The sequence below is a fragment of the Cucurbita pepo genome, chromosome 20 (genome assembly GCF_057944985.1).
Source record: "Cucurbita pepo subsp. pepo isolate OVF chromosome 20, ASM5794498v1, whole genome shotgun sequence".
Classification (NCBI taxonomy): domain Eukaryota; kingdom Viridiplantae; phylum Streptophyta; class Magnoliopsida; order Cucurbitales; family Cucurbitaceae; genus Cucurbita; species Cucurbita pepo.
The window spans coordinates 2,572,574-2,592,189 of NC_141817.1; the positions used below are offsets into that span (position 1 = coordinate 2,572,574).

General features: G+C 36.8%; 3 protein-coding genes across 5 annotated transcripts; 1 reads left to right on the top strand and 2 right to left on the bottom strand.

Moving 5' to 3' along the window:
• Positions 1–342: 342 nt before the first annotated feature.
• On the bottom strand, positions 343–3,594 carry LOC111783633 (uncharacterized). 3 transcript variants are annotated; one of them, XM_087120607.1, is made up of 9 exons: positions 3,285–3,589; positions 2,991–3,118; positions 2,580–2,627; positions 2,331–2,444; positions 1,510–1,578; positions 1,359–1,415; positions 1,046–1,201; positions 710–790; positions 343–614 (listed from the first exon to the last, which is right to left on the bottom strand). In XM_087120607.1, the coding sequence occupies exons 1-9, from the start codon at positions 3,433–3,435 to the stop codon at positions 546–548; spliced, it is 873 nt and encodes a 290-aa protein (XP_086976733.1). In that variant the 5' UTR covers positions 3,436–3,589; the 3' UTR covers positions 343–545. The 3 variants fall into 3 exon arrangements, with proteins under 3 accessions (XP_086976733.1, XP_086976735.1, XP_086976734.1); XM_087120609.1 differs by lacking the exon at positions 1,046–1,201 and having other exon boundaries at positions 3,285–3,594; XM_087120608.1 differs by lacking the exon at positions 343–614 and having other exon boundaries at positions 741–879; positions 3,285–3,593.
• A 293-nt stretch (positions 3,595–3,887) lies between these two features.
• LOC111783080 (uncharacterized) lies at positions 3,888–13,859 on the bottom strand. Its single transcript, XM_023663960.2, has 22 exons — positions 13,182–13,859; positions 12,169–12,283; positions 11,521–11,621; positions 10,857–10,948; positions 10,469–10,604; positions 10,298–10,366; positions 10,034–10,135; positions 9,689–9,787; positions 9,357–9,467; positions 8,163–8,369; positions 7,900–8,007; positions 7,676–7,771; positions 7,538–7,594; positions 6,914–7,060; positions 6,769–6,828; positions 6,553–6,657; positions 6,216–6,377; positions 5,923–5,996; positions 5,367–5,490; positions 4,656–4,747; positions 4,420–4,540; positions 3,888–4,340 (listed from the first exon to the last, which is right to left on the bottom strand). The coding sequence occupies exons 1-22, from the start codon at positions 13,842–13,844 to the stop codon at positions 4,188–4,190; spliced, it is 2,994 nt and encodes a 997-aa protein (XP_023519728.2). The 5' UTR covers positions 13,845–13,859; the 3' UTR covers positions 3,888–4,187.
• A 426-nt stretch (positions 13,860–14,285) lies between these two features.
• LOC111782616 (Pentatricopeptide repeat (PPR) superfamily protein) lies at positions 14,286–17,712 on the top strand. Its single transcript, XM_023663398.2, has 2 exons — positions 14,286–14,515; positions 16,205–17,712. Exon 2 carries the CDS (start codon positions 16,255–16,257, stop codon positions 17,671–17,673), a length of 1,419 nt encoding a protein of 472 aa, XP_023519166.1. The 5' UTR covers positions 14,286–14,515; positions 16,205–16,254; the 3' UTR covers positions 17,674–17,712.
• Positions 17,713–19,616: the final 1,904 nt, after the last annotated feature.

Here is a 19,616-nt window from a genome sequence, read left to right on the forward strand (position 1 = left end):
GGCCAAGGGCCTAATTCGAACAATCATCCAGTAAATGGGTTTGAATCGACGAGCCAGAGGCTTGGTTTGAACGATTGACAATCTAAGCTATGAACCATTGACAAGCCAGAGGAGAAAGTCAATAAAATGATAAAGGTTTTGTTCCTGAGGCTCAGGTATCCAATGGTAGAAACGGCATTGGTGATTCTTCGGTGGGAATGGGAAGAATTTGAACAATTTTTTTGGAGTGCGACAGTTTTCTATGATATTTGATCGCCCACCTGTTTACAAAACCAACAAAGGGTTGCATTTCTTTCCTCCTTTTATAAATCGTATAGATCCTGTGTAATTGATGGTCGCCAGTTCTTGTAATGCAGCATTCTCAGTTTGATGTAAAATTTTACAAAGTGTTATGTAATAAATATCTCAACCTTTCACACAAGATATCAATATGTCACTAAAATGCTAATAGTTGCTACTATATTTCATAATCTTATATTGGAAAATTTATCTCCTGGCTAAGCTAAACAATGAGAAGTATACCCTCTTTTCTCAAGGATGACCCTTTACCTGGAAAATCGTGAAGAGAGGAACATCCAAGCGCCAAAAATTGGGAAGGTAACCAGAGCAGACGCCTAAAAATCCATAAAACATGATTAAATTCGAGAAGTAGGCGAAAATACAGGTAGGAAAAGTTCTAGATGAAGCATCAAGATTTTTGTTGGCTTACCAGAAAGAAAATAAATTCCCTGTTGGCAAGATATGCTGCATATTCATTTCTTTCCATTTCTTGTTTAATCAGTCTTTGTAACTGCAGATATCAATATTCGAAGTTTATAGTCATTATCACGAAGGGATATAGCTCAGATTGGCAATGCTTATTCCACTGCAATATCTACTCTGGAATGAAATGCAAATGTCAAAGATTAAGAGATGGAGGTAGCAGCACATTTCAGAAGAAGCTATATGGTGTGCAATTCGTTTTATTCCCATAAGTCTTTGCAGGAATTATTAGATTGACTTTTAAGGTTTATGTAGACAAACACACACACACACACACACACACCTCATGGTGATACTTTTTGGCTTCCTCATAGACTCTTTGGAAGTGATGGATGGCTCCTGTAACCATGGAACTCAAGGTAGACACTTTGGTGAACAGATGATGGTTTGATGTCTGAAGCGCCTTTTGAAGTTGATTGATAAAACGCGTGTTGACTAACTATACAGATGAAGCATCAATAAAGCTTACAAGTGAAATTATTTGGAAAAATATGTGAAGTGATTGAAGACATTATGAAGGTTTAGGTAACCATAATGCACGGGGTGAGCCAGAGTAATGAAAAGACAATGTTCAACCAAGGTTGTCCAACAATTACCTTCAAATAGGTGCATCTGGTTAGAGCAACTTGCCGGTGGACCTTCAAAGCTCGTATCTAGTCACACAAGCCAACAAAGTTAGTTAATACATCAGCAAAGCAGCTCAACAATAAAATTTTCAATCATTGTGCCCTCTCCAGCAAAACATACTTTTGTCATTTCAAGAGCCTGCTCGAGGTGCCGAATTTGAATCCATTGTTCAGATACTATGCTAGACTTCTGGAAAATAAAGGAATATGTACATAAAGGAACAATTTATCAATGGATATAAGTTGGTTGAGCAGAAGATATATTAATTACATAGAGAAGAAGTGAACTCATTCTCAATCAGAGTCCAGATTATAAACAAGTGATATCCATCGCATTTCTTCAGTTATATAGACTGTGGACAATGTTGTGCTAACATGCAAAAAGGGAGGAAAACATGAAAAACTTCAAACAAATGACCAGATGTTCAAGGATTTCTCTTTACTTATTGTCTATAATTAATCATTGCATGATAATGATAGTTAGTGTGAGATCCCATGGTTCGGGAGGGGAACAAAGCAAGGGTGTGGAAACCTCCCCCTAGCCGTGATGGAGAAACCCATAAGGAAAAACCCAAAAACCTTGAGAGAAGCCCGGAAGGGAAATCCCAAAGAGGACAGTATCTAGATGAGTACCGGTTCCGTTGTGTAACTCTGAAAGACGCGTTTTAAAAACCGTGAGGCTGACGACGATACGTAACGGACCAAAGCAGACAATATCTGCTAGTAATGGGCTTGGGCTATTACAGTTAGTTAATACCATGGAGTGTATAGATGAAAAAGATAACGTACATTGTAGCACACGAACATGCAAAATAATTATAAAACACTCGTCTTAGTTTTATACATTTTCCATGGCACATATGTGAGCATGTTGCAGAACATTCAAACACAATGCCGGCTAAAAAACAAAAAACCTGTTGCAATCTGGTCAGAAATTTATACCTTCTTAACTTGTGAAGTAACCTCTTCCAGTTTTTCCTCAGCTTCCTGTACCTTGGCTTTCAGAATATGAATTTCGAAGTTGTTCTTTCTCGATGAAGCCCAGAGACGTCGTACCTAATATGCCCAAGCCAACTATACGGATTAATTGAACTTTTGAAGATGCTTCAACAAAATTTACCAGATAATTGGCTCCTTGATCAGAAAATCCAAAGAAGCATAAAAATTAAATACGAAAAAGCAAACGAAAACCTCATCCTCCAGAGCAGCAATCCTTTCATCATCACTTGATGTTGTCCTCTGCATATCAACTAAACTAATATCAGTCTTAATGATGATCTTCGACATTTTCTCAAAGAAATAAAGCATTTAGATGATGTCTGACTGATGTTTCTACCTATTGTCGTGCATTGAGAATTAAACGCTTAAATTGAAGATAGAATTCAATCTATAATCAGACGAACTTTTGCATTGATTTAGTAGATTCGGAGGTGTGAATGGCTAACTGCCCAACTCCAAAATCCGTAAATGAATACATCCAATACGTTCTTATGTAAGATAAACAGACGAAGAATATGAAAAATGCAATAGACGGGATGAATCTCTGTAAACGCACAAAAAGGTGAAGCAACATTGTCTGGCATTACAAAGCACGAATCAGACCTTCATATCAGATAGAGCAGACTCCAAGTATTGAATCTTATGGGACATAGCCTCGATTAGCTTTTCCTGCGCCTCGAGCTCATTTCTTTTCTCGGTCAAATTTTGCTTGCTTTCCTCCAGAACGGATTCTGCATTCAATTTTAGTAAGTACAAAAACAGCGACACCACAGCGAACTTATGTAATAAATGCGTCAGCCGGAAGTCTAGATTGACGGAAACTACAATGAGCTAAATCCTGTCAAGAATTAAAACAGTTCAATGTCATGTGAAAGGAAAACAGTAAACGGTATGCACCTAAGTGAGAGATCCTGAGCTTGCTTTCCACCAATTCGTCGATCAGCCCATGGTTACTTGATCGACCGGGCGAGGCGATTTCACAGACGGCGAAAAGAGGTAAGAATATGGCGGGAAGGAGATACAAGATCTTAAATGGGCAAATCGCCATTTTTGCAGAGCTTTCTGAGTTCACAACCCAGAGACCCGCCTGCAATTTCTGCAACGCGAGACTCCCTCACGCATGTGAATCATTTCTTCGCCGTCATCAATTTAAGATAAATTATTGTAAGAAAAAAGCTAAAAATACAATTACTATTAGTTTGTGATGAAACTGTTCATAATTTATCCTAAAGATATCCCGAGAACTTACAAAAATATCATTACCATCTTCAACCTAATTTTTTTTTTTTTTTTTTTTTTTTTTTTTTTACTATTAATACATAGATGAAGATAATTCATTACACCACATTCATCTATACTGAACAATTTCTTAAATATCAATCTTTTTTTTTGTTTCTCTTTTCTATTCATTCAATCTTTTTCCACTCTTTTCAAGTATCATACTCTCATTTATGAGCATTTTAAAAAAAAATCATTTATGAGCATTTTAAAAAAAAATCATTTATGAGCATTACACCATTTTTTGAGCTTGATTTTCTTTATTAAAAAATCAAATAATTATAAAATGGATCCTAAATGGAACAAGTTAGAAAATGAACTCCGTGTTTCTAAGATTGAGAAGTGAGAGAAACAATCTCTCCCTCTGGAGTTAGATTCTGAGGTCACATTATTGGGGCAGATGGAAAGCATGAGACTCAATAACGTCGTAATGGGTTCTTCTCTGTGCAGTGCACAGAAAGTTGGGTCGATGCGTTTCTCCATGATGGTAACTTTCCTTGCTTCTTTCAGAAAGTGATCTGATCATAAAGGGCATCTACAAGGCTCAATTCCCCATGTCTGCTCTGCATAATCTTGGATGGTCCTGTCACTGCTGAACCTACCCGAACCAGCAGTGCTGAGGATGCTCATCTGTGTCCATTTCTTTTGATCAACAAATGCTTTATCTGCCGCTGCCTGGGGTAGAATGCAATTGATCATTATATCATTGTAAAACAAATTACGAGGAAAAGCCTATTGAACACCAAAGGAATACCTGTGCCTCTAAATAGCTTTCGAAATCGGCACCAAGGAGATAATAATCGTCGCTGCCCTCGACAGTGTCGCATAACGATTGGAAGTAGTCTTGGAAGCCGAAGTAACCATCCCGAACCATTCTTAAAAGCAAAGCATTACAGAAAACATAAAAAAAGGATTCTAAAAATTGAGGACGGTAAGCTCATTGTGCATTCCCCAGTGGATCATAACAGTTGAGAGAGATTGTATGTATACCTCACAACACGAGCAAATTGTAGAGGCACCTTAATTGTCGTTCCTTTTTCACGCAATGTTGCAACTTCATGCACCTTTGCTCCAAATAAAAACTGAACCAAATAAATTGGAACTATCGTAAATCCTTATTTCCTGACATAAACTTAGTGCACTCAAGGTTTCTGACATCTGAAAAGCCAAAACTTTTATAAAAGATAGTTTCTATTTCCAGATGCGATGGTGTGTGGGAATGGCAGTCAGCCTTCATAAAATTCTTGGAGATGACTCGTATGGGTAAGATTGACTTAATCATGCAAAAAGAGAAAGATCAAACATCCCAATAGCAGATGGAAAAAACAAGGTGCTACTGTACTTATCAAGATTCTAGACCAGTTTTGAGAGGCATATCAGTTCCATTTCTCTCTAACGCTAAGACAACTTAGAGACGTGATAGAAGATTTTGATAACCTAACAACACGGAGATAATGTGAGACTGTAATTTGCATTTGGAAAATAATTGCTATGAAAAAAGATGGTATGAAATGATTATACAACTACTTCAACAGAGGCATTAATTTCCAGTTATTTAAACATTTTCCTAGCTTGATTCATTGACTGCAAGAACCAACAATTTCCTAAAAGCAGGATGATTGGGTGAGAAACTTTTCAATATAGATAAAGTTTAATTAAGAACCTCTAGTTAAGCTATAAACTATGAGAAAGATAACTCACCATATTGTCTTCCCCTATTTCTTCAATTATTTCAACCGTAGATCCATCTGCTGTAGCTAATAATAAACAGCCATTCATAAGAAACTTCATGCAACCAGTGCCTGATGCCTCATGTCCAGCAGTACTACATCAAAATTTATTGCATCTTATGCACCAAAGAAGATGAAGAAGAAATTAAAGCTTCGTGGAGGTATTTGTATATACTTCAGTTATGAAAGAGATGGGACTTTTTCGGTGACAAACTCAGGATAGAAATTCCTTTGAATTTAATTTGAGCCACATTATCAGTTTTTTCATGTACGCATTCTTTAAATTATTAAAACTTAAAATCGTTAAGTTCATTGATACAGTCGCACGACTAACTATTTCATTATTTTTGTACAGAAGTAATGTATTCCTGCATTTCTTATTGTAGATCATTGGAAGAATACTTGCAACGGGGTGCCTTCGTTTTCACCCCTGTATGGTTTTTCTAGTTTGTGATTATTATGTGACCAATGTTCTCCTGTTTCTCTTCATAAAAGTTCCGTTTTCTATCAAAAGAAAATCAACCAACCTTATGTGCTGCGAAAGATCGGCACCAGGTATTATCATTTCAGCAACGGATACATTGTAATCAGGAATAAAGACCTGCATTATTTCAAAAGTCGTAGAGGTGAAAGTCAGTTGAAGCGTAGGAGGTATTTGTAAAGACACATAACTATTGGTCGTTTACAAGATAGAGGATTGAGCTAGCAGAAGACACATAACTATTGCACATCTACAAGATAGAGGATTGAGCTAGCAGAAGACTTGAGATATGTGACTGACGTTATTAATCTTTTAGAAGATCATAGAAAAGCTTTTTACCAGTTTTAGAAGATCCCCTATGTCACTGTCGTTATTGATCTTTTCTGCTACAGCATGACAAAGTTTGATGATCTTCTTTGCCATTTCATAACCAGGAGCAGCCTTTCCTCCAATTATGCAGATGCGAGGTACTACTTTCTTCCGGTCATCCTTTGACATATTCTGCAATAAGCAAATAAGTGGTGACCAATGTATAAGTTCCATAACAGTGAAAATAAAATAAGGAGACCGAAGGCATGGAATTTATGAGATTGCTGAAGATAAGTCCTTAAAACTGACATGGCATTCCGTCTTCTCCAATAAAAAAAGAAGGTAAACTATCACAGTTCCAATCTACCTTTATGCAGTCATATCTATGGATGATGCCTATTATATTCAGCAGCTGTCTTTTGTACTCATGTATCCTTTTTATCTGCACATCGAACATTGCATCTAAACTGACCTGCATTAGTCAAGAGTCGAGGTATTACCACAATAATACAGCAACACGTGATAAAGAAGACTAAATACAAGCAAGTAGAGATTAGAGATAAAATATGGAATATCTGCCCACCTTGAGGCCACTTGTTGCTTCAATGTATTCAGCAAGCCTCATTTTATTTATCTTCCGCACCTAAAAGTTCACGCTACAAGAATGAGACCCAACATCCATAACAGGTAGTCAATCCAACTTCGAGAGAATGAGGGTAATAAATTACCATTTGCCATTCTTGATGCAGGGAAATATCAGCGGCATATTCACGCAAGCCCATTAGAAGGTCAATATCACGTATCCAAGACTCTGTCCCAAGCCATTTTGAGATGAGAGCACATAAACTAGGATTGCTTACCACAATCCAGCGACGCTGAGGAAATCAGTCATCGAACAGATTAGTCAAGCACTTTCATGGAATCCAATTTGAAATCTTCTCAGCAAACAAAAAACAAGAAAGAGAGAAACAAGGATTTTTCCAAATACACGTGGAATATATGAACTTATGGTGGTGAACAAATAACCAAACAAGCATATCTATGACCTTAATAATCAAGATGACATCAAAGGAGCATTATATTTCTTAGGACGTAAGTAAAATTATGACTCAAAACCAATCTTCATGACCAGGGAAAATATGGAAGATCCCAAAACTATTGGAATACGTGGCATACACAGCCAATAGTTTTATTTGATATAGTTAATAAATAGTTTTGCTCATATTTAATTCGCTAAAGAAAAGTGAAATAGGTGCATTCATCATGTTTGCCAGACCCCCAATCATACTGAACAATAAAGAAAGAAATGATCAGACACATCCCAACATATTTGCCAGATCACTACAATCTACCTGGGTTACTCCATTTGTTTTGCACTGAAATTTTTCTGGCCACATCTCATAGAAGTCCTGCAAAGATGTTCAGATGTCAACTCTATAGCCTTACAGCCGAGCATCAAGTCTCTTAAAAGCTGATGAAGTTTGCAATACCTTAAATACCCTTGTTTGTAATAATTCCGAATGTAATCTGGATACGCCATTCACAGTATGGGAACAAAAAATTGACAGGTTTGCCATACGAATACTCTGTAATATGAAAAATAATAACTTTGCAACATTCTTCAATAACACGATCCAAACAATCAGAAAAAATATGTGAAAACCGACAATGAAAACTTCATCACAATAGAGAACTGTGATGGGTTTAGCAGTACCTTCACAGCACCTTCCTCCACAATTGACATCCGGGACAGCCTATTGTAGTCTAAACCAATCCTTCTCTTCAACTCCTCCATGAAATACGAGTTTATGTCATATATAATCTAACAAGAACAACGCCCCGTAAGCTTGTGAAAATTTATTTAGCTTAAATTAAGTATAAGAGATATTATAAGAAGAAAGTGGTTGAAAAAAATTAAGACAACACTAGGAATACAAAGGACAAGAAGACTTTCAAGCAACGATGATCAGAACATACTTGTAAATGCCGTGGGAGAAGACTTTCAAGCAGATCAACAGGGATCTTCTCCAGCGCTTCAGCTAATACTGTGTGAGTTGTGAATGAAAAGATTTTGCATGTTATGTCAAATGCTTTATTCCAGCCAAGACGTTCTTCATCAACAAGTATTCGCATGACCTCAGGTATTGCAAGAGCCGGATGAGTATCGTTCAGTTGCAGAGCAACCTAATACATAGAAGTAGGCACAGTTTATGGAAATGTAAAGCTGGCTACTAATTCTGTGTTTGCTAGAAAATGACAAACGTAAAGTGGGCACAACACTTAAAAGAAAATATAATGAACCACACTTTCATTGAGAAAAAAAGAAAAGAATAGAAGGGTATCTAATAAAATCAAGTTCAGAAAAGAAAGGAGACCTGCTATAGGAAGGGACTCTAGTTAACCAAAACGAGACAAAGTATGATTGCAAAAAGAATTTGACATTGATGCCCAAAGTAAAACATGACCTTAGCAAATGACCCTATCCAGCTCCACCCTCTAAAGATTCAATTGCTCCTCTCGCCCACAGCCCCTACACTACGGTGCACACAACAGCTTGCCATAAGAAACGACCCCTCTCCCAAAATGGTAGATGGAGGACAAACTCTTCGATCATCAGACTCTAATCGTTATGTCGGGAAAAACTAAAAACCAAAAACCTGAGAATTCCAATTTCAGGGAGGGTGCTTGGTCAAGGAGTCAGTTAAAAATACAAAAAGACAAGTCTATTAAAGAAATTAAGAGGAGAACATATGCTGGGAGGCTAGAGGGAAGAGATATGGCAGTATCCAATAACAACCTAAGAGGAATAATTCAAAAAGTGGAGAGTAATACGCTTCTTGAACAATTGGAGGCAGGTCTCAACCAATTTAAATACAAAATTAATTGTACTCCACCTCCAATTTTAACATACACATAGTAGACTGGTTCATTAAATTCCAAGAATGTATATCTGTTACTAGTACCAGGAGAAATCCCATTCAATTGCATATTGGGCTCCGTGTACCAGTTAATTAAAATCACATATCTTCTCAAACAAGATAGAAAATAATTAAAAATGAAAATAATTTATTTAATTCAAAACAAGCATGTTAATCCCTTCGGTTTTATAATTTGTCTTTCAAAGAAATGGAAGGAAATCTCAACAGCTAAAGTAACTACTGGAATTATAACCTTGTCAGGAAACTGATTTAAGTCCTTATGACCATCTTTAAACCTGCGAATGATGTCTTGTAAGGATGCCGAGACAAAGAAATATTGTTGCTTCAGTCTCAGTTCCTTACCCTGAAAGACAAAAGCTGATAGAGTGAACATATAAACAATGGAGGAGCACTAGAGCATGTAATGAATTAAATTACAAGAAAAAACTAATTGCAAGCACTAATAATGTCAAGAAAAAAAAAATGCACATCTAATAGCATCAATGTCTTGGTTCTCTCTATAATTGAGTAGTATAACAATAGTATAAAAAAGATATGATAAACGTAAATCAAAATCAAACCAACCTGATGAGAACGGTCATCTGGGTACAAAATACTGCTAATTGTTTCTGCCCTTTGCCTAGTTACCACAGCATCAATATAATCCCCAGTATTATATGCTTCCTGGAAATTACATTGTTCTGCAGCATTAGGCCATTTTTTTAACAGAGATGAATAAAAGATTCCAAAACAGCTGCCCAATGGAGTATAATAAACTGTTATATCTTCATTATTGGGAAAGAGCTCATATTTTTATGATGCAATGAAGAATATATGCAGCTAAACAATGTGAAAGCTGAGTTTTTCATACGTATGATACTAGATATACATTGGAATTATTTCAATAGGATATTGGTGTTAAGTAATTACCATATCATGCTGATTACTTGGTTTGGCGGCCCAAAGGCGGAGAGTAATGGTATTCCTTGTCCCATAACCAGGTATAGGATTGTCATAGGCTACTGCTTCAACCTAAAATAATTGAGACAGACAACTCAGCTGATATAGTTTTGAGAGTCCTTCAACTTAGGGTGTAGTTTTCAAAAGTCTACGATTAGTTGTCTCAAGAAGAAACTAGGAAAAGGCATTAAATAAACAACACAGAACTCCTGAAATAGGAATGACGTTTCTTACCATTTCACCAGGGATCCAAACTTTGTACTTCTCACCATTCGAAATGTCCTCTTCAACGGTACCATAGAACTAAACCAGCATCACGTACAGTAAGTTGGAAATTTTATGCAAATTTCAGACATACAAAAAGAGGAAAGCTTCAAAAATATGGGACATGTGACATTCGCAAACCTTGACGGGATATGTTACATGAACTCTCTCTATCTCCCAAGGATTCCCGAAGTTCAACCAATAATCAGGCTGTTCGTGCTGAAAGCCATCTAGTATGACTTGACGAAACAATCCATATTGGTATCGTAGTCCATAGCTAGAAATAGAAACAACATTGTTTCAGTATCACACATTCACACACATAGAAACCATAATAGCTGAATTTACTTCATCATACTACATAGAGGACAAGGAGTTCAAAAGCTTTCTAAAGAATATTGAAGATCGAGTGCAATTACAAATTCACTCTTATATACTCAACTGCAGTTGATACTGTACTATGGGTATGAAGATAATTATAATTACTCATATACATGAAATTCTAGAATTTTATCTCAAGGTGTAATACCCCCAAGCTGGAAAGTCCATAGTTGCCAAAGAATCCATTTGACATGCAGAAAGTCGAGCAAGGCCACCATTGCCAAGGGCAGCATCTCCTTCCTGGAAACATTGGTTACAGTTAGCATAAGAAAGCGAAGTAGGGTACGATAAAATGTGGTAAACAAGAAACAACATATGATATTTAAACCAGGAAAAAGCCTGGAAATTCTTAAATCCATGGGTGAAAGAGAAGAGGCCAACAGCAACCTCATCCCTATTCCCTGCTAAAAACACAACTTGGAAGATTGAGGTTGACAATGATGAGCCAGTAAGTCTTCACGATCTCTAGTATAACTCCAAACTTAACTCAGCAAAATCTGAGAATGTTTAACACTGTAATAGCTTAACCAGACATACGCTGGTCATTCTAGTACTAGTCCATTAACATATGCGAGTAAAATTAATTTTGTTTTGTTTGTCATTATCATTTCATTTTGAAAAAAAGGACGGGAAAAATAAAAAAATTAAAAAAAAGTTGAAGGGGAAATGAAAATAAACATAAAGTCTCTTCAGTACCATAATTTATATATAGTATAATATAGATGAAGAAAATGACTAGAAATCTACTGAGTTAAACCATTCATGAAAGCTAAGATTGCAGAGATTAAGACAACTACCAAGTATGCACTAACCTGTTCTGCCAGAACTTCAATCTCAAAACCAAGCTGGCTCAGAGCATCAGCACATTGGTCACGGATACCAAGGTTGATAATACTATTTGACAAAGAACGGCCTGGTTTCAAATAAAGCTTTATATTGGCATTAATAGTCAAGAACCAAAGAGTAAGGACTAAAAACATGAGGGCAATTCAAGAATATAGAACGTTCTCTAAAATACAATTATAGAAAATAACTGATAGCAGGGGAAGGACAAGAAGAGACGATGGAAATGTGAGAAAATCAACAACAATGATCCTCAAGAGCATATAACCAGATTGAGTAACGATTAGATAGCAAACTAAAAGTCCAAAGCACTAGTTCAGTTTAAATGTAACCAAGAGTAAGATCAAAGCGTTATCTAACAACATCAGCTGACAGATAACACCATCATACTAAAGGACTTAAAAAGAGAACTCAGAGAGAAGTTAGCAAACACTACATTCCATTTCAAAGAAACATCACAATTTGACGTCTCTTAGAAGTCCTTAAAAGAAGACCTTATGGCTGAAACCATGGTTAGTTTTAATGAAAACCTTTTTGTCACATTACCAGATTCTGATAGAGAAAACGACACTGGAATTGTAAAAGGAAACTGTTAACTCAGAAAAGTGCATAAATACCCATAAGATACTCAAGTGAGAGAAAGTATACGCGCTTTGGATCTTTCCTCTTGAAGTGTATCTGAGTATCATGCCATCGTTCAATCAATCGATCTCTTATGCAATGAGACAAAGCCTACAAACACCACTTTCAAAATTAATTATCAAATAACGATGAAAAGAAGAGTCAATTCAAGTACAAATAATTGAAACAATTTGCCAAAACTATGACAACATTACTCATGATTTTGATGCTTTTCTTACAACAATACCCTGTTAATTATTCAAGGAAAAGGTCGCAACACAAGATCCATGGAGTCAAATTTACATGCCAATATTTTCATTGATATTTTAACAAATTAGAGGGTTTGAAATCAATACTAGAATAAATATGTTTTTTTTAATACGTCATAAGAATATGACATATGGAGAAATATATTAGAACTGTCGATGATACATAATTTTCTTGAGCATTCTTGTATTGAACTTACTAAATTAAAACTTTTTTGAATGTGTGATATCTGTAGTTTTATTTTTATGTTTTCAGAACTTCGTTGCCTTTGAAATTTCATTTGTTTCTATAAAGGGAGGTTCGATATGTATGTCAGACTAGACCTTGACATGTTGAAGGAAATAAAATCGATCACACATCAACTCAGAAACATGGTAGAGAAAATTGTGGGTCAAGCCTGAGTAATTGTACAATCTTTTCCTAAGATTGTTCAACTAGCACCTTGTCATTCTATACAATGGCAGCCATGAGCAGATTCAATGATACATCCAAAATATTTTTCCGAACTCCAATTTGCTTATCAACTCGTGGGTCAAAGCTTACAGCTTATCGTTTCTCCAAGAGAATGTCAAATCTGTGAAGTTTCACATGATTACATGTCTAAACAACAGGAATCTATTTGTTCCAGAAGTAGGCGCATTCTACTCCGGTTCAAGAAAATCGCTACATCTTGTACCCATTCTTGAATTGAGTACTCGAAAATCTTTTTGTTTGGAATTTAAAATAAGCTAAACGGAATTACCTGGTAGGCTTCAAAATCATCAAAACTAAAGCGAGACCGGGCAACTGTGTACTCAACGTGATCGAGAATATCCTTTTGAAGGCTAACTGGATCATTTTTCAAGAACCCGTCCATCAACTCAAACATTCTTTCCGCCTTCGCTGTCCGATCCAGTGAGGAAGACAACAACCCAGGCTTTCTCACCACAATGCCACGAGTGGCAGGTCCGGTGGAGATCGTCAAGTCTTCGCCACCGATTGCGTCCATCAGTGCCTTCTTGATCCTATCAATGCTCTCCAGATTTTCAATCTTATTGCCATGCGAATCGCTTACAAAGAACGTCTTGGTGAAATAGTCACCCTCGAACTCCACAGTAGCCTTGTCAATGCGCAAGCCGAGGACCTTGAAAACCCTGGTGATCACCTGAAGGAGACCGATTCGATTGCGGGCCCGAATCACGAATGAGGTGGACTCATCCTCCTCAGAGTTGTCAACTGATATTGTTGGCACTGCGAAAACAGTCTCACTAGTGGGATTAGTTCCATTAGAGGCCTGACATATGAAGAAACGCGAAGATAAATTCTTGGCGCGAACTGAAAACGGGGGAAAGAGAATGGTGGGGGACGAGAGGGAAAGGCTTGATCGAACCGGAGCTCCGATAATCGGTAACGACAATGCAGACATTTCAGAAATTGAAGCTCGGTTGCCGGATCGAAATGGCTGAATCAGTGAATTCTGGAGATAATATAATGATTCACAGCATAATTAACTTTAAAAAAAATGTTCGTACTAAAAAAAAAAAAGATAATTTGGGAAAGGTTGTTGACTTTTAGACCGAATCAATTGTACACGTGTCAGTATTTTATGGTTTTGCTAGATCAATAAACAGTTGCACATCTCGTGTATTTTGACACGTCGATGAGGCCGTTGATCTGTCCATCTTACGAATCCCGTGGAGCCACGTGGTCTAAAGAATTTCTTAAATTGGTTAAATCTATGTATTTTTATACGATATTTTATATTATTATAATATAAATTTCGAAAATTTCTCCATATTTATTTTTTATTTAATTGAAATATAAAATATTTTTTTTGGTAGAATTGCTGGTCTATTATTATTATTTTTCTATTTTGAAGAATTTATAACCTAAGGCTCTGTGACATTTATCGACCGGGATTTTTGCCATCACCTTGCCGCCCTACGAAACGCTGCTGCTTCTGCAGCCTTTCAACGTCTACCTGATTCAGAGTTCAGCCATTGCCTTTGCTGGAGGTTCTTTACCTCTCCCCTGCTACTGCATCTATCAATCTCTCACTTCACTCTAGCCAAATCCAGATCTGCATCCCGTAGACAGGTACGCCCCCTCTTCTGTACGAAAATTTCTGTATGGGCTGTAGGAAATAACAGATGAAAAATGTTGGGAAATGATTATTTTTCAGATTTTTATCTAGTTCTATGGAAGAAGAAAATAGATTCTGATACTAGTTTGTGTGCGACAGTTTTGGATTGGTTGGACTGCAATGACCGAGTTTGCGGGAAAATGTATGGGTTAAGAGTTTGATGTAGAAATTTAAGCTGAATAGTAAAAAATTTACGTGATATTATGAAGGCAAAAACGAATATCAGAAACAGGAAGGAGATGAACAAAGCGAACATTAGAAACGGGAACAATAGTCTAACAGAGCAAACCTAGAAACAGGCCGTTCAAGGGCAAAATACACCAGTTGGGGCCAAGGACAAAAGCTTAGGACTTTGAATGTATTTGAGGGTATTAATCCTACCAAGTGCAACAAGCCAAGACGAGAGCTAACTTGTTTGTGGGATGAAATATTTCCAATGCTTAGAGAAAGAGAATGGGAGAGAAGGAGATTGGGACGAAATCAATTGAGAGAGAAACCACCGTAGGGCTCAAAGACTATACTCGACCATGGCTTGCTACGCCCAAAGCCTGACCCTTTAAATTATGGAAAGTGAAGCTAACCTATTAATTTCTCAATTAAAAAGGTTCTATAGAAATGAAAACCAAAACAGGTAGACTTACTCAACAGTGGAGTGATCGGTTTGTATTTTGCAGGCTAAGATGACTTCTGAGATAGTGCAGTTGTGGGATAGACTAACTATATTGTTTTATTTTTTTTTAAGTTGTGATGCCCGAGTAAAGGAGAGGTACATAAATGAACCAAATACCACACCTAAATGAGTTTGATCATAAGGATATGATGGATAAGAAATGTTTAAAAGAATATAGTTACTACCTATACCAACAAGTGCACATTCCTTTTCGGTGGTTCAATCATATGAATCCAAAGTTAAGAGTGTCTGGCTAAAAACAATTCTATATTGGGTGATCTTTTAGGAATTTTCTTTGAAAACATGTGAGTGAGGACAAAGCATACTTAAAGAACCCGTGTTAGTTTGTGGGTATAGTCCTCATTCTTAAAAGTAGTTCAAGATAAGTCGGTAACGTGCTCAAATCGCAAGGGATGCAGGAGAACGTCGGAGTTATTAGATGTCGAATCCAAATTTCAAATCTTAGCTCGAACCCTTGGTATGGAGCGTTACAAGAATAAACATAAGATGCCTTGGAGTGGGCGTGGGTGCCCCCAGTACAAGGGAGCAAAGCTTTGATTCCCGGTTATTTATTGATATTTCTGTGGTTTTACTTCAATAAAATATTCATTCGCTAGTTTCATAAAGTGTGAGTTTCCATCCGGTTAGTCTGAGAACTAAACAAATTTATCCCCATTTGTAATTCTTTTCCCGGGTGTTTTACTACTTATAGTAGCAAATGTTTCCTTCATTAATGGTCAAGAAACTTGATACGTTCTGAAATGCTAATGCTTAATGTACAGTGTGGTAATAATGCACGTTGTATTCTATTCCCTAAAACAATAAAACGTTGGTGGTGTGAATCATTGGTTGGATGCATCTGTTGTCATCTTTTAATGAACTTCAAACTTCGAAGAATTTATATGCACTACGATTATATCTTTGCATGTGAAACTATGAACTTGAAAATATTGAAAAAGATTCATGTGTTCAGGTTCTCAATCGGAAGTTAGAAAGTCTGATGCTTTAAGAAAGAGAGGAACAATGGGCAGTAAAGCTATGTTTAAATGGGCAAAAACAGTTACACCTGCTCATGTTGAACAGCTAATCCAAGCGGAACGAGACATAAACAAGGCACTTCTCATATTTGACTCTGCAACAGCCGAGTATACAAATGGTTTTAAGCATGATCTCAATACTTTTAGGCTCATGATTAGGAAGTTAGTTTCCGCAAACCAGTTCAGGTTAGCAGAAACACTTCTTGATAGGATGAAGGAAGAGAAATTTGATGTCACTGAGGATATATTTCTTTCTATTTGTAGGGCTTATGGTCGTATCCATAGGCCATTGGATTCCATTAGAGTTTTCCATAAAATGCAGGATTTCCATTGCAAGCCTACAGAGAAATCTTACATTTCAGTGTTTGCCATTCTTGTTGAAGAAAATCAATTAAATTTGGCGTTTAGATTTTACAGGTATATGAGAAAAGTGGGTATTCCTCCTACTGTAGCTTCTCTTAATGTTCTAATCAAAGCCCTCTGTAAGAATAGTGGAACCATGGATAAAGCTATGAACATGTTTCGTGAAATGTCTAATCAGGGGTGTGAACCTGATTCATATACTTATGGGACTTTGATCAATGGGTTATGTAGATTTGGAAACATTGTTGAAGCAAAGGAATTATTGCAAGAGATGGAAAAAAAAGGTTGTTCACCTTCAGTCATCACCTATACTTCAATGATACATGGTCTGTGTCAGTTGAACAATGTGGATGAAGCAATGGACTTACTTGAAGATATGATGAGCAAGGGTATTGAACCTAATGTATTTACTTACAGTTCTCTAATGGATGGATTTTGCAAGGCTGGTCATTCTTTGCGAGCTAGAGACCTCTTGGAGCTGATGGTCCAAAAACGCTTGAGGCCCAACATGATCAGTTATAGCACATTGATTAATGGACTTTGTAAGGAAGGAAAACTAAATGAAGCGTTAGAGATTCTTGACAGAATGAAACTTCAAGGTTTGACACCAGATGCCGGATTGTATGGGAAAATAGTGAATTGCCTCTGTGATGTTTGCAGATTCCAAGAAGCTGCAAACTTCTTGGATGAGATGGTCCTTTGTGGGATTACACCTAATAGAGTAACATGGAGCCTTCATGTCAGGACACATAACAGAGTAATTCACGGTCTCTGCACTGTCAATGACTCAAATCGTGCATTTCAGTTATATCTCAGTGTCCTGACACGTGGTATTAGTCTCACTGTTGATACTTTCGATTCGTTGTTAAAGTGCTTCTGTAACAAAAGGGATCTTCTTAAAATTTCTAGAATTCTGGATGAGATGGTGATTAATGGATGTATCCCTGAGAGAGAAATGTGGAGTACCGTGGTTAATTGTTTTTGTGATCAAAGAAAAGCTTGTGATGCTATGAAATTGCTGCAACTTGAGTTGATGAATTGATCTCTTGGGTCTATAATATTTATTAAAAGTTGCATTTCATGAGCTCGTGTTCATTTTGTGCAGCTGCACCTTGAATTCTTTTCCTCCCTGGACAAATATGCATACCTTTCTTTTATTTTCTACTTTCCAACTTTTTTCCGCCTGAAAATAGCGTTAGCCAGCTCAACAACATTTCCAGACTTCTCAATGGTATTTTCTACACAATTATGGTGTCAATGGGAAGCCAAACAGAACATTGGCATACTAATTGGGATGATTTGTCTTGTTCCATTTATATCCTTACATTTAGACATTGTTGTAGCCTTGTAGGTAGCCTTTGGTGTAGAGCCATGCGACTTACCACTTGCATTCACCGTGCATGGTACGTATTATTAGCCTTGCTTTTAAACACCCACATCTTTTTTTAACTAATTCGCATATACATCTTTCTCATGCATTAAAGTAATTTGCCTCCTCTGCCTCTTTTTCCTTTTCATTTCCCCTTTTTTCTCCAAAGACTTATTTGTAGTAGTAGAGACATAACATGACAGACAATGCTAGACTTCATCATTTTATTACAAGTTACTTTTTTCATGGTAATTTGAAGGCTTTGTAAATGTTATGGAACATTCATGCTTTCACATTTTCTTTTAGCTTCGGCTGGTTGACTTTCCATGTATACAGAAATACTCATTAGCATTTCGGAAAAAAGTAAGGTGGCATGCTACACTTTCTATAGGTGACTAACATTAGAATCATTGATGCTACTCTAGATTTGGTGTTTCTATATTCTATTAAGTTATTGTTTTCATGATCTTCAATCGGTTGCCTTTGCAAAAAACAGCAAATGACTATTCATTTAAAATCCATTGCTAGCGCTTCATAGATCCAGCTTTGTGAAGTCTGGACATGAATCCCATCCCACCTGAGTTTTATTCTATCGATTAATTAACATCTCCCAAAAGTAGTAACAATAGAGCTTTCTGTTGAAAAACCAGGAAACTGTATTTACTGTCTATAGATGGCTCATCATTAAATTACTATGAAGCTATGAACACCCCTGCATTCTGAACCGTACTGTATGGGATATAAGAAAGAAGTTGAGTTCATCGTGGATAATTGTGAGCTTTTGAGCTAGATTTTTGCCTTTGGACTAATTCTATCAACATTAGCCCCAATTTTTACCTTACCATAGTACGCATTAGGAAATTTATGAGAGATTTAATTGTTTAGAATATGGTTATGATGATTTGAACCTATAACGTGTACCAAGATCATAAAACTACCAAGATGATTAGTTTGCTCTCTTTTTAGGAGGGGCAGGGAGGGGGTGATCATAACTAATGAACAAGCAAATTAAAGAACTTGGTCCAATGGTTGGATAGCTCCCATGACATGATCTATGAGTTTCATTGGCCAATCCGAGAACATGTAAATGTTACCAAGTTGACTCACCACAAACTAGCAGTAGCGTTTGGTGGTTGCAACAGAGACTGAGTGGTAATGGTAGTGGGAGTGGGAGGCCTTCATTATGCAGCCATGTGCCTCTCCCTAACAAGCAACTTCCAGCATGTTTCTTTCTTTTTAATATTGTTGTGCAATTCTTTACAATATTCCCACTTGCAATAATTGACTGTCTTGATTGGTTTGCGCCTTCCCTATGTTGAGTGATTATGTGCCAAAATTGACTCACAACATTCTTGCAGATAGATGGTGTGAAGAGTGTGATGATGAGTTGTCTCAATGGCAATTTGAATGTGACCATCCTTCTTTGGCACACACAAAGGTATGTTAAAATATTTATTTGGGCATTCCTTTTCTTCTCGCTTTTTTCCCTTTCTCTTTCTCTCTATGAATGGTAATAATTGGTAGACTCCAAAACTTTATTTTGATGTCAGCTGCCCTTTCTGATTTAGGCTTTGTTGGTAATGAGTTTGTTTGTTGCATTTAGCACTTTTCCCTCA

Bases quoted from the DNA above. Each gene is read 5' to 3' on its own strand.
- LOC111783633 (XM_087120607.1), bottom strand. From the start codon at position 3,435: ATGGCGATTTGCCCATTTAAGATCTTGTATCTCCTTCCCGCCATATTC. The intron at 1,202-1,358 runs GTAATTGTTGGA...TCATCTGTATAG, and splicing joins CCAGATGCACCTATTTGAAG to TTAGTCAACACGCGTTTTAT. The intron at 615-709 runs GTAAGCCAACAA...ATGGATTTTTAG, and splicing joins GGGAATTTATTTTCTTTCTG to GCGTCTGCTCTGGTTACCTT.
- LOC111783080 (XM_023663960.2), bottom strand. From the start codon at position 13,844: ATGTCTGCATTGTCGTTACCGATTATCGGAGCTCCGGTTCGATCAAGC. The intron at 10,605-10,856 runs GTATTACACCTT...TTCTATTTCTAG, and splicing joins ATGGACTTTCCAGCTTGGGG to CTATGGACTACGATACCAAT. The intron at 9,788-10,033 runs GTAATTACTTAA...TGTAATTTCCAG, and splicing joins CAAGTAATCAGCATGATATG to GAAGCATATAATACTGGGGA.
- LOC111782616 (XM_023663398.2), top strand. From the start codon at position 16,255: ATGGGCAGTAAAGCTATGTTTAAATGGGCAAAAACAGTTACACCTGCT.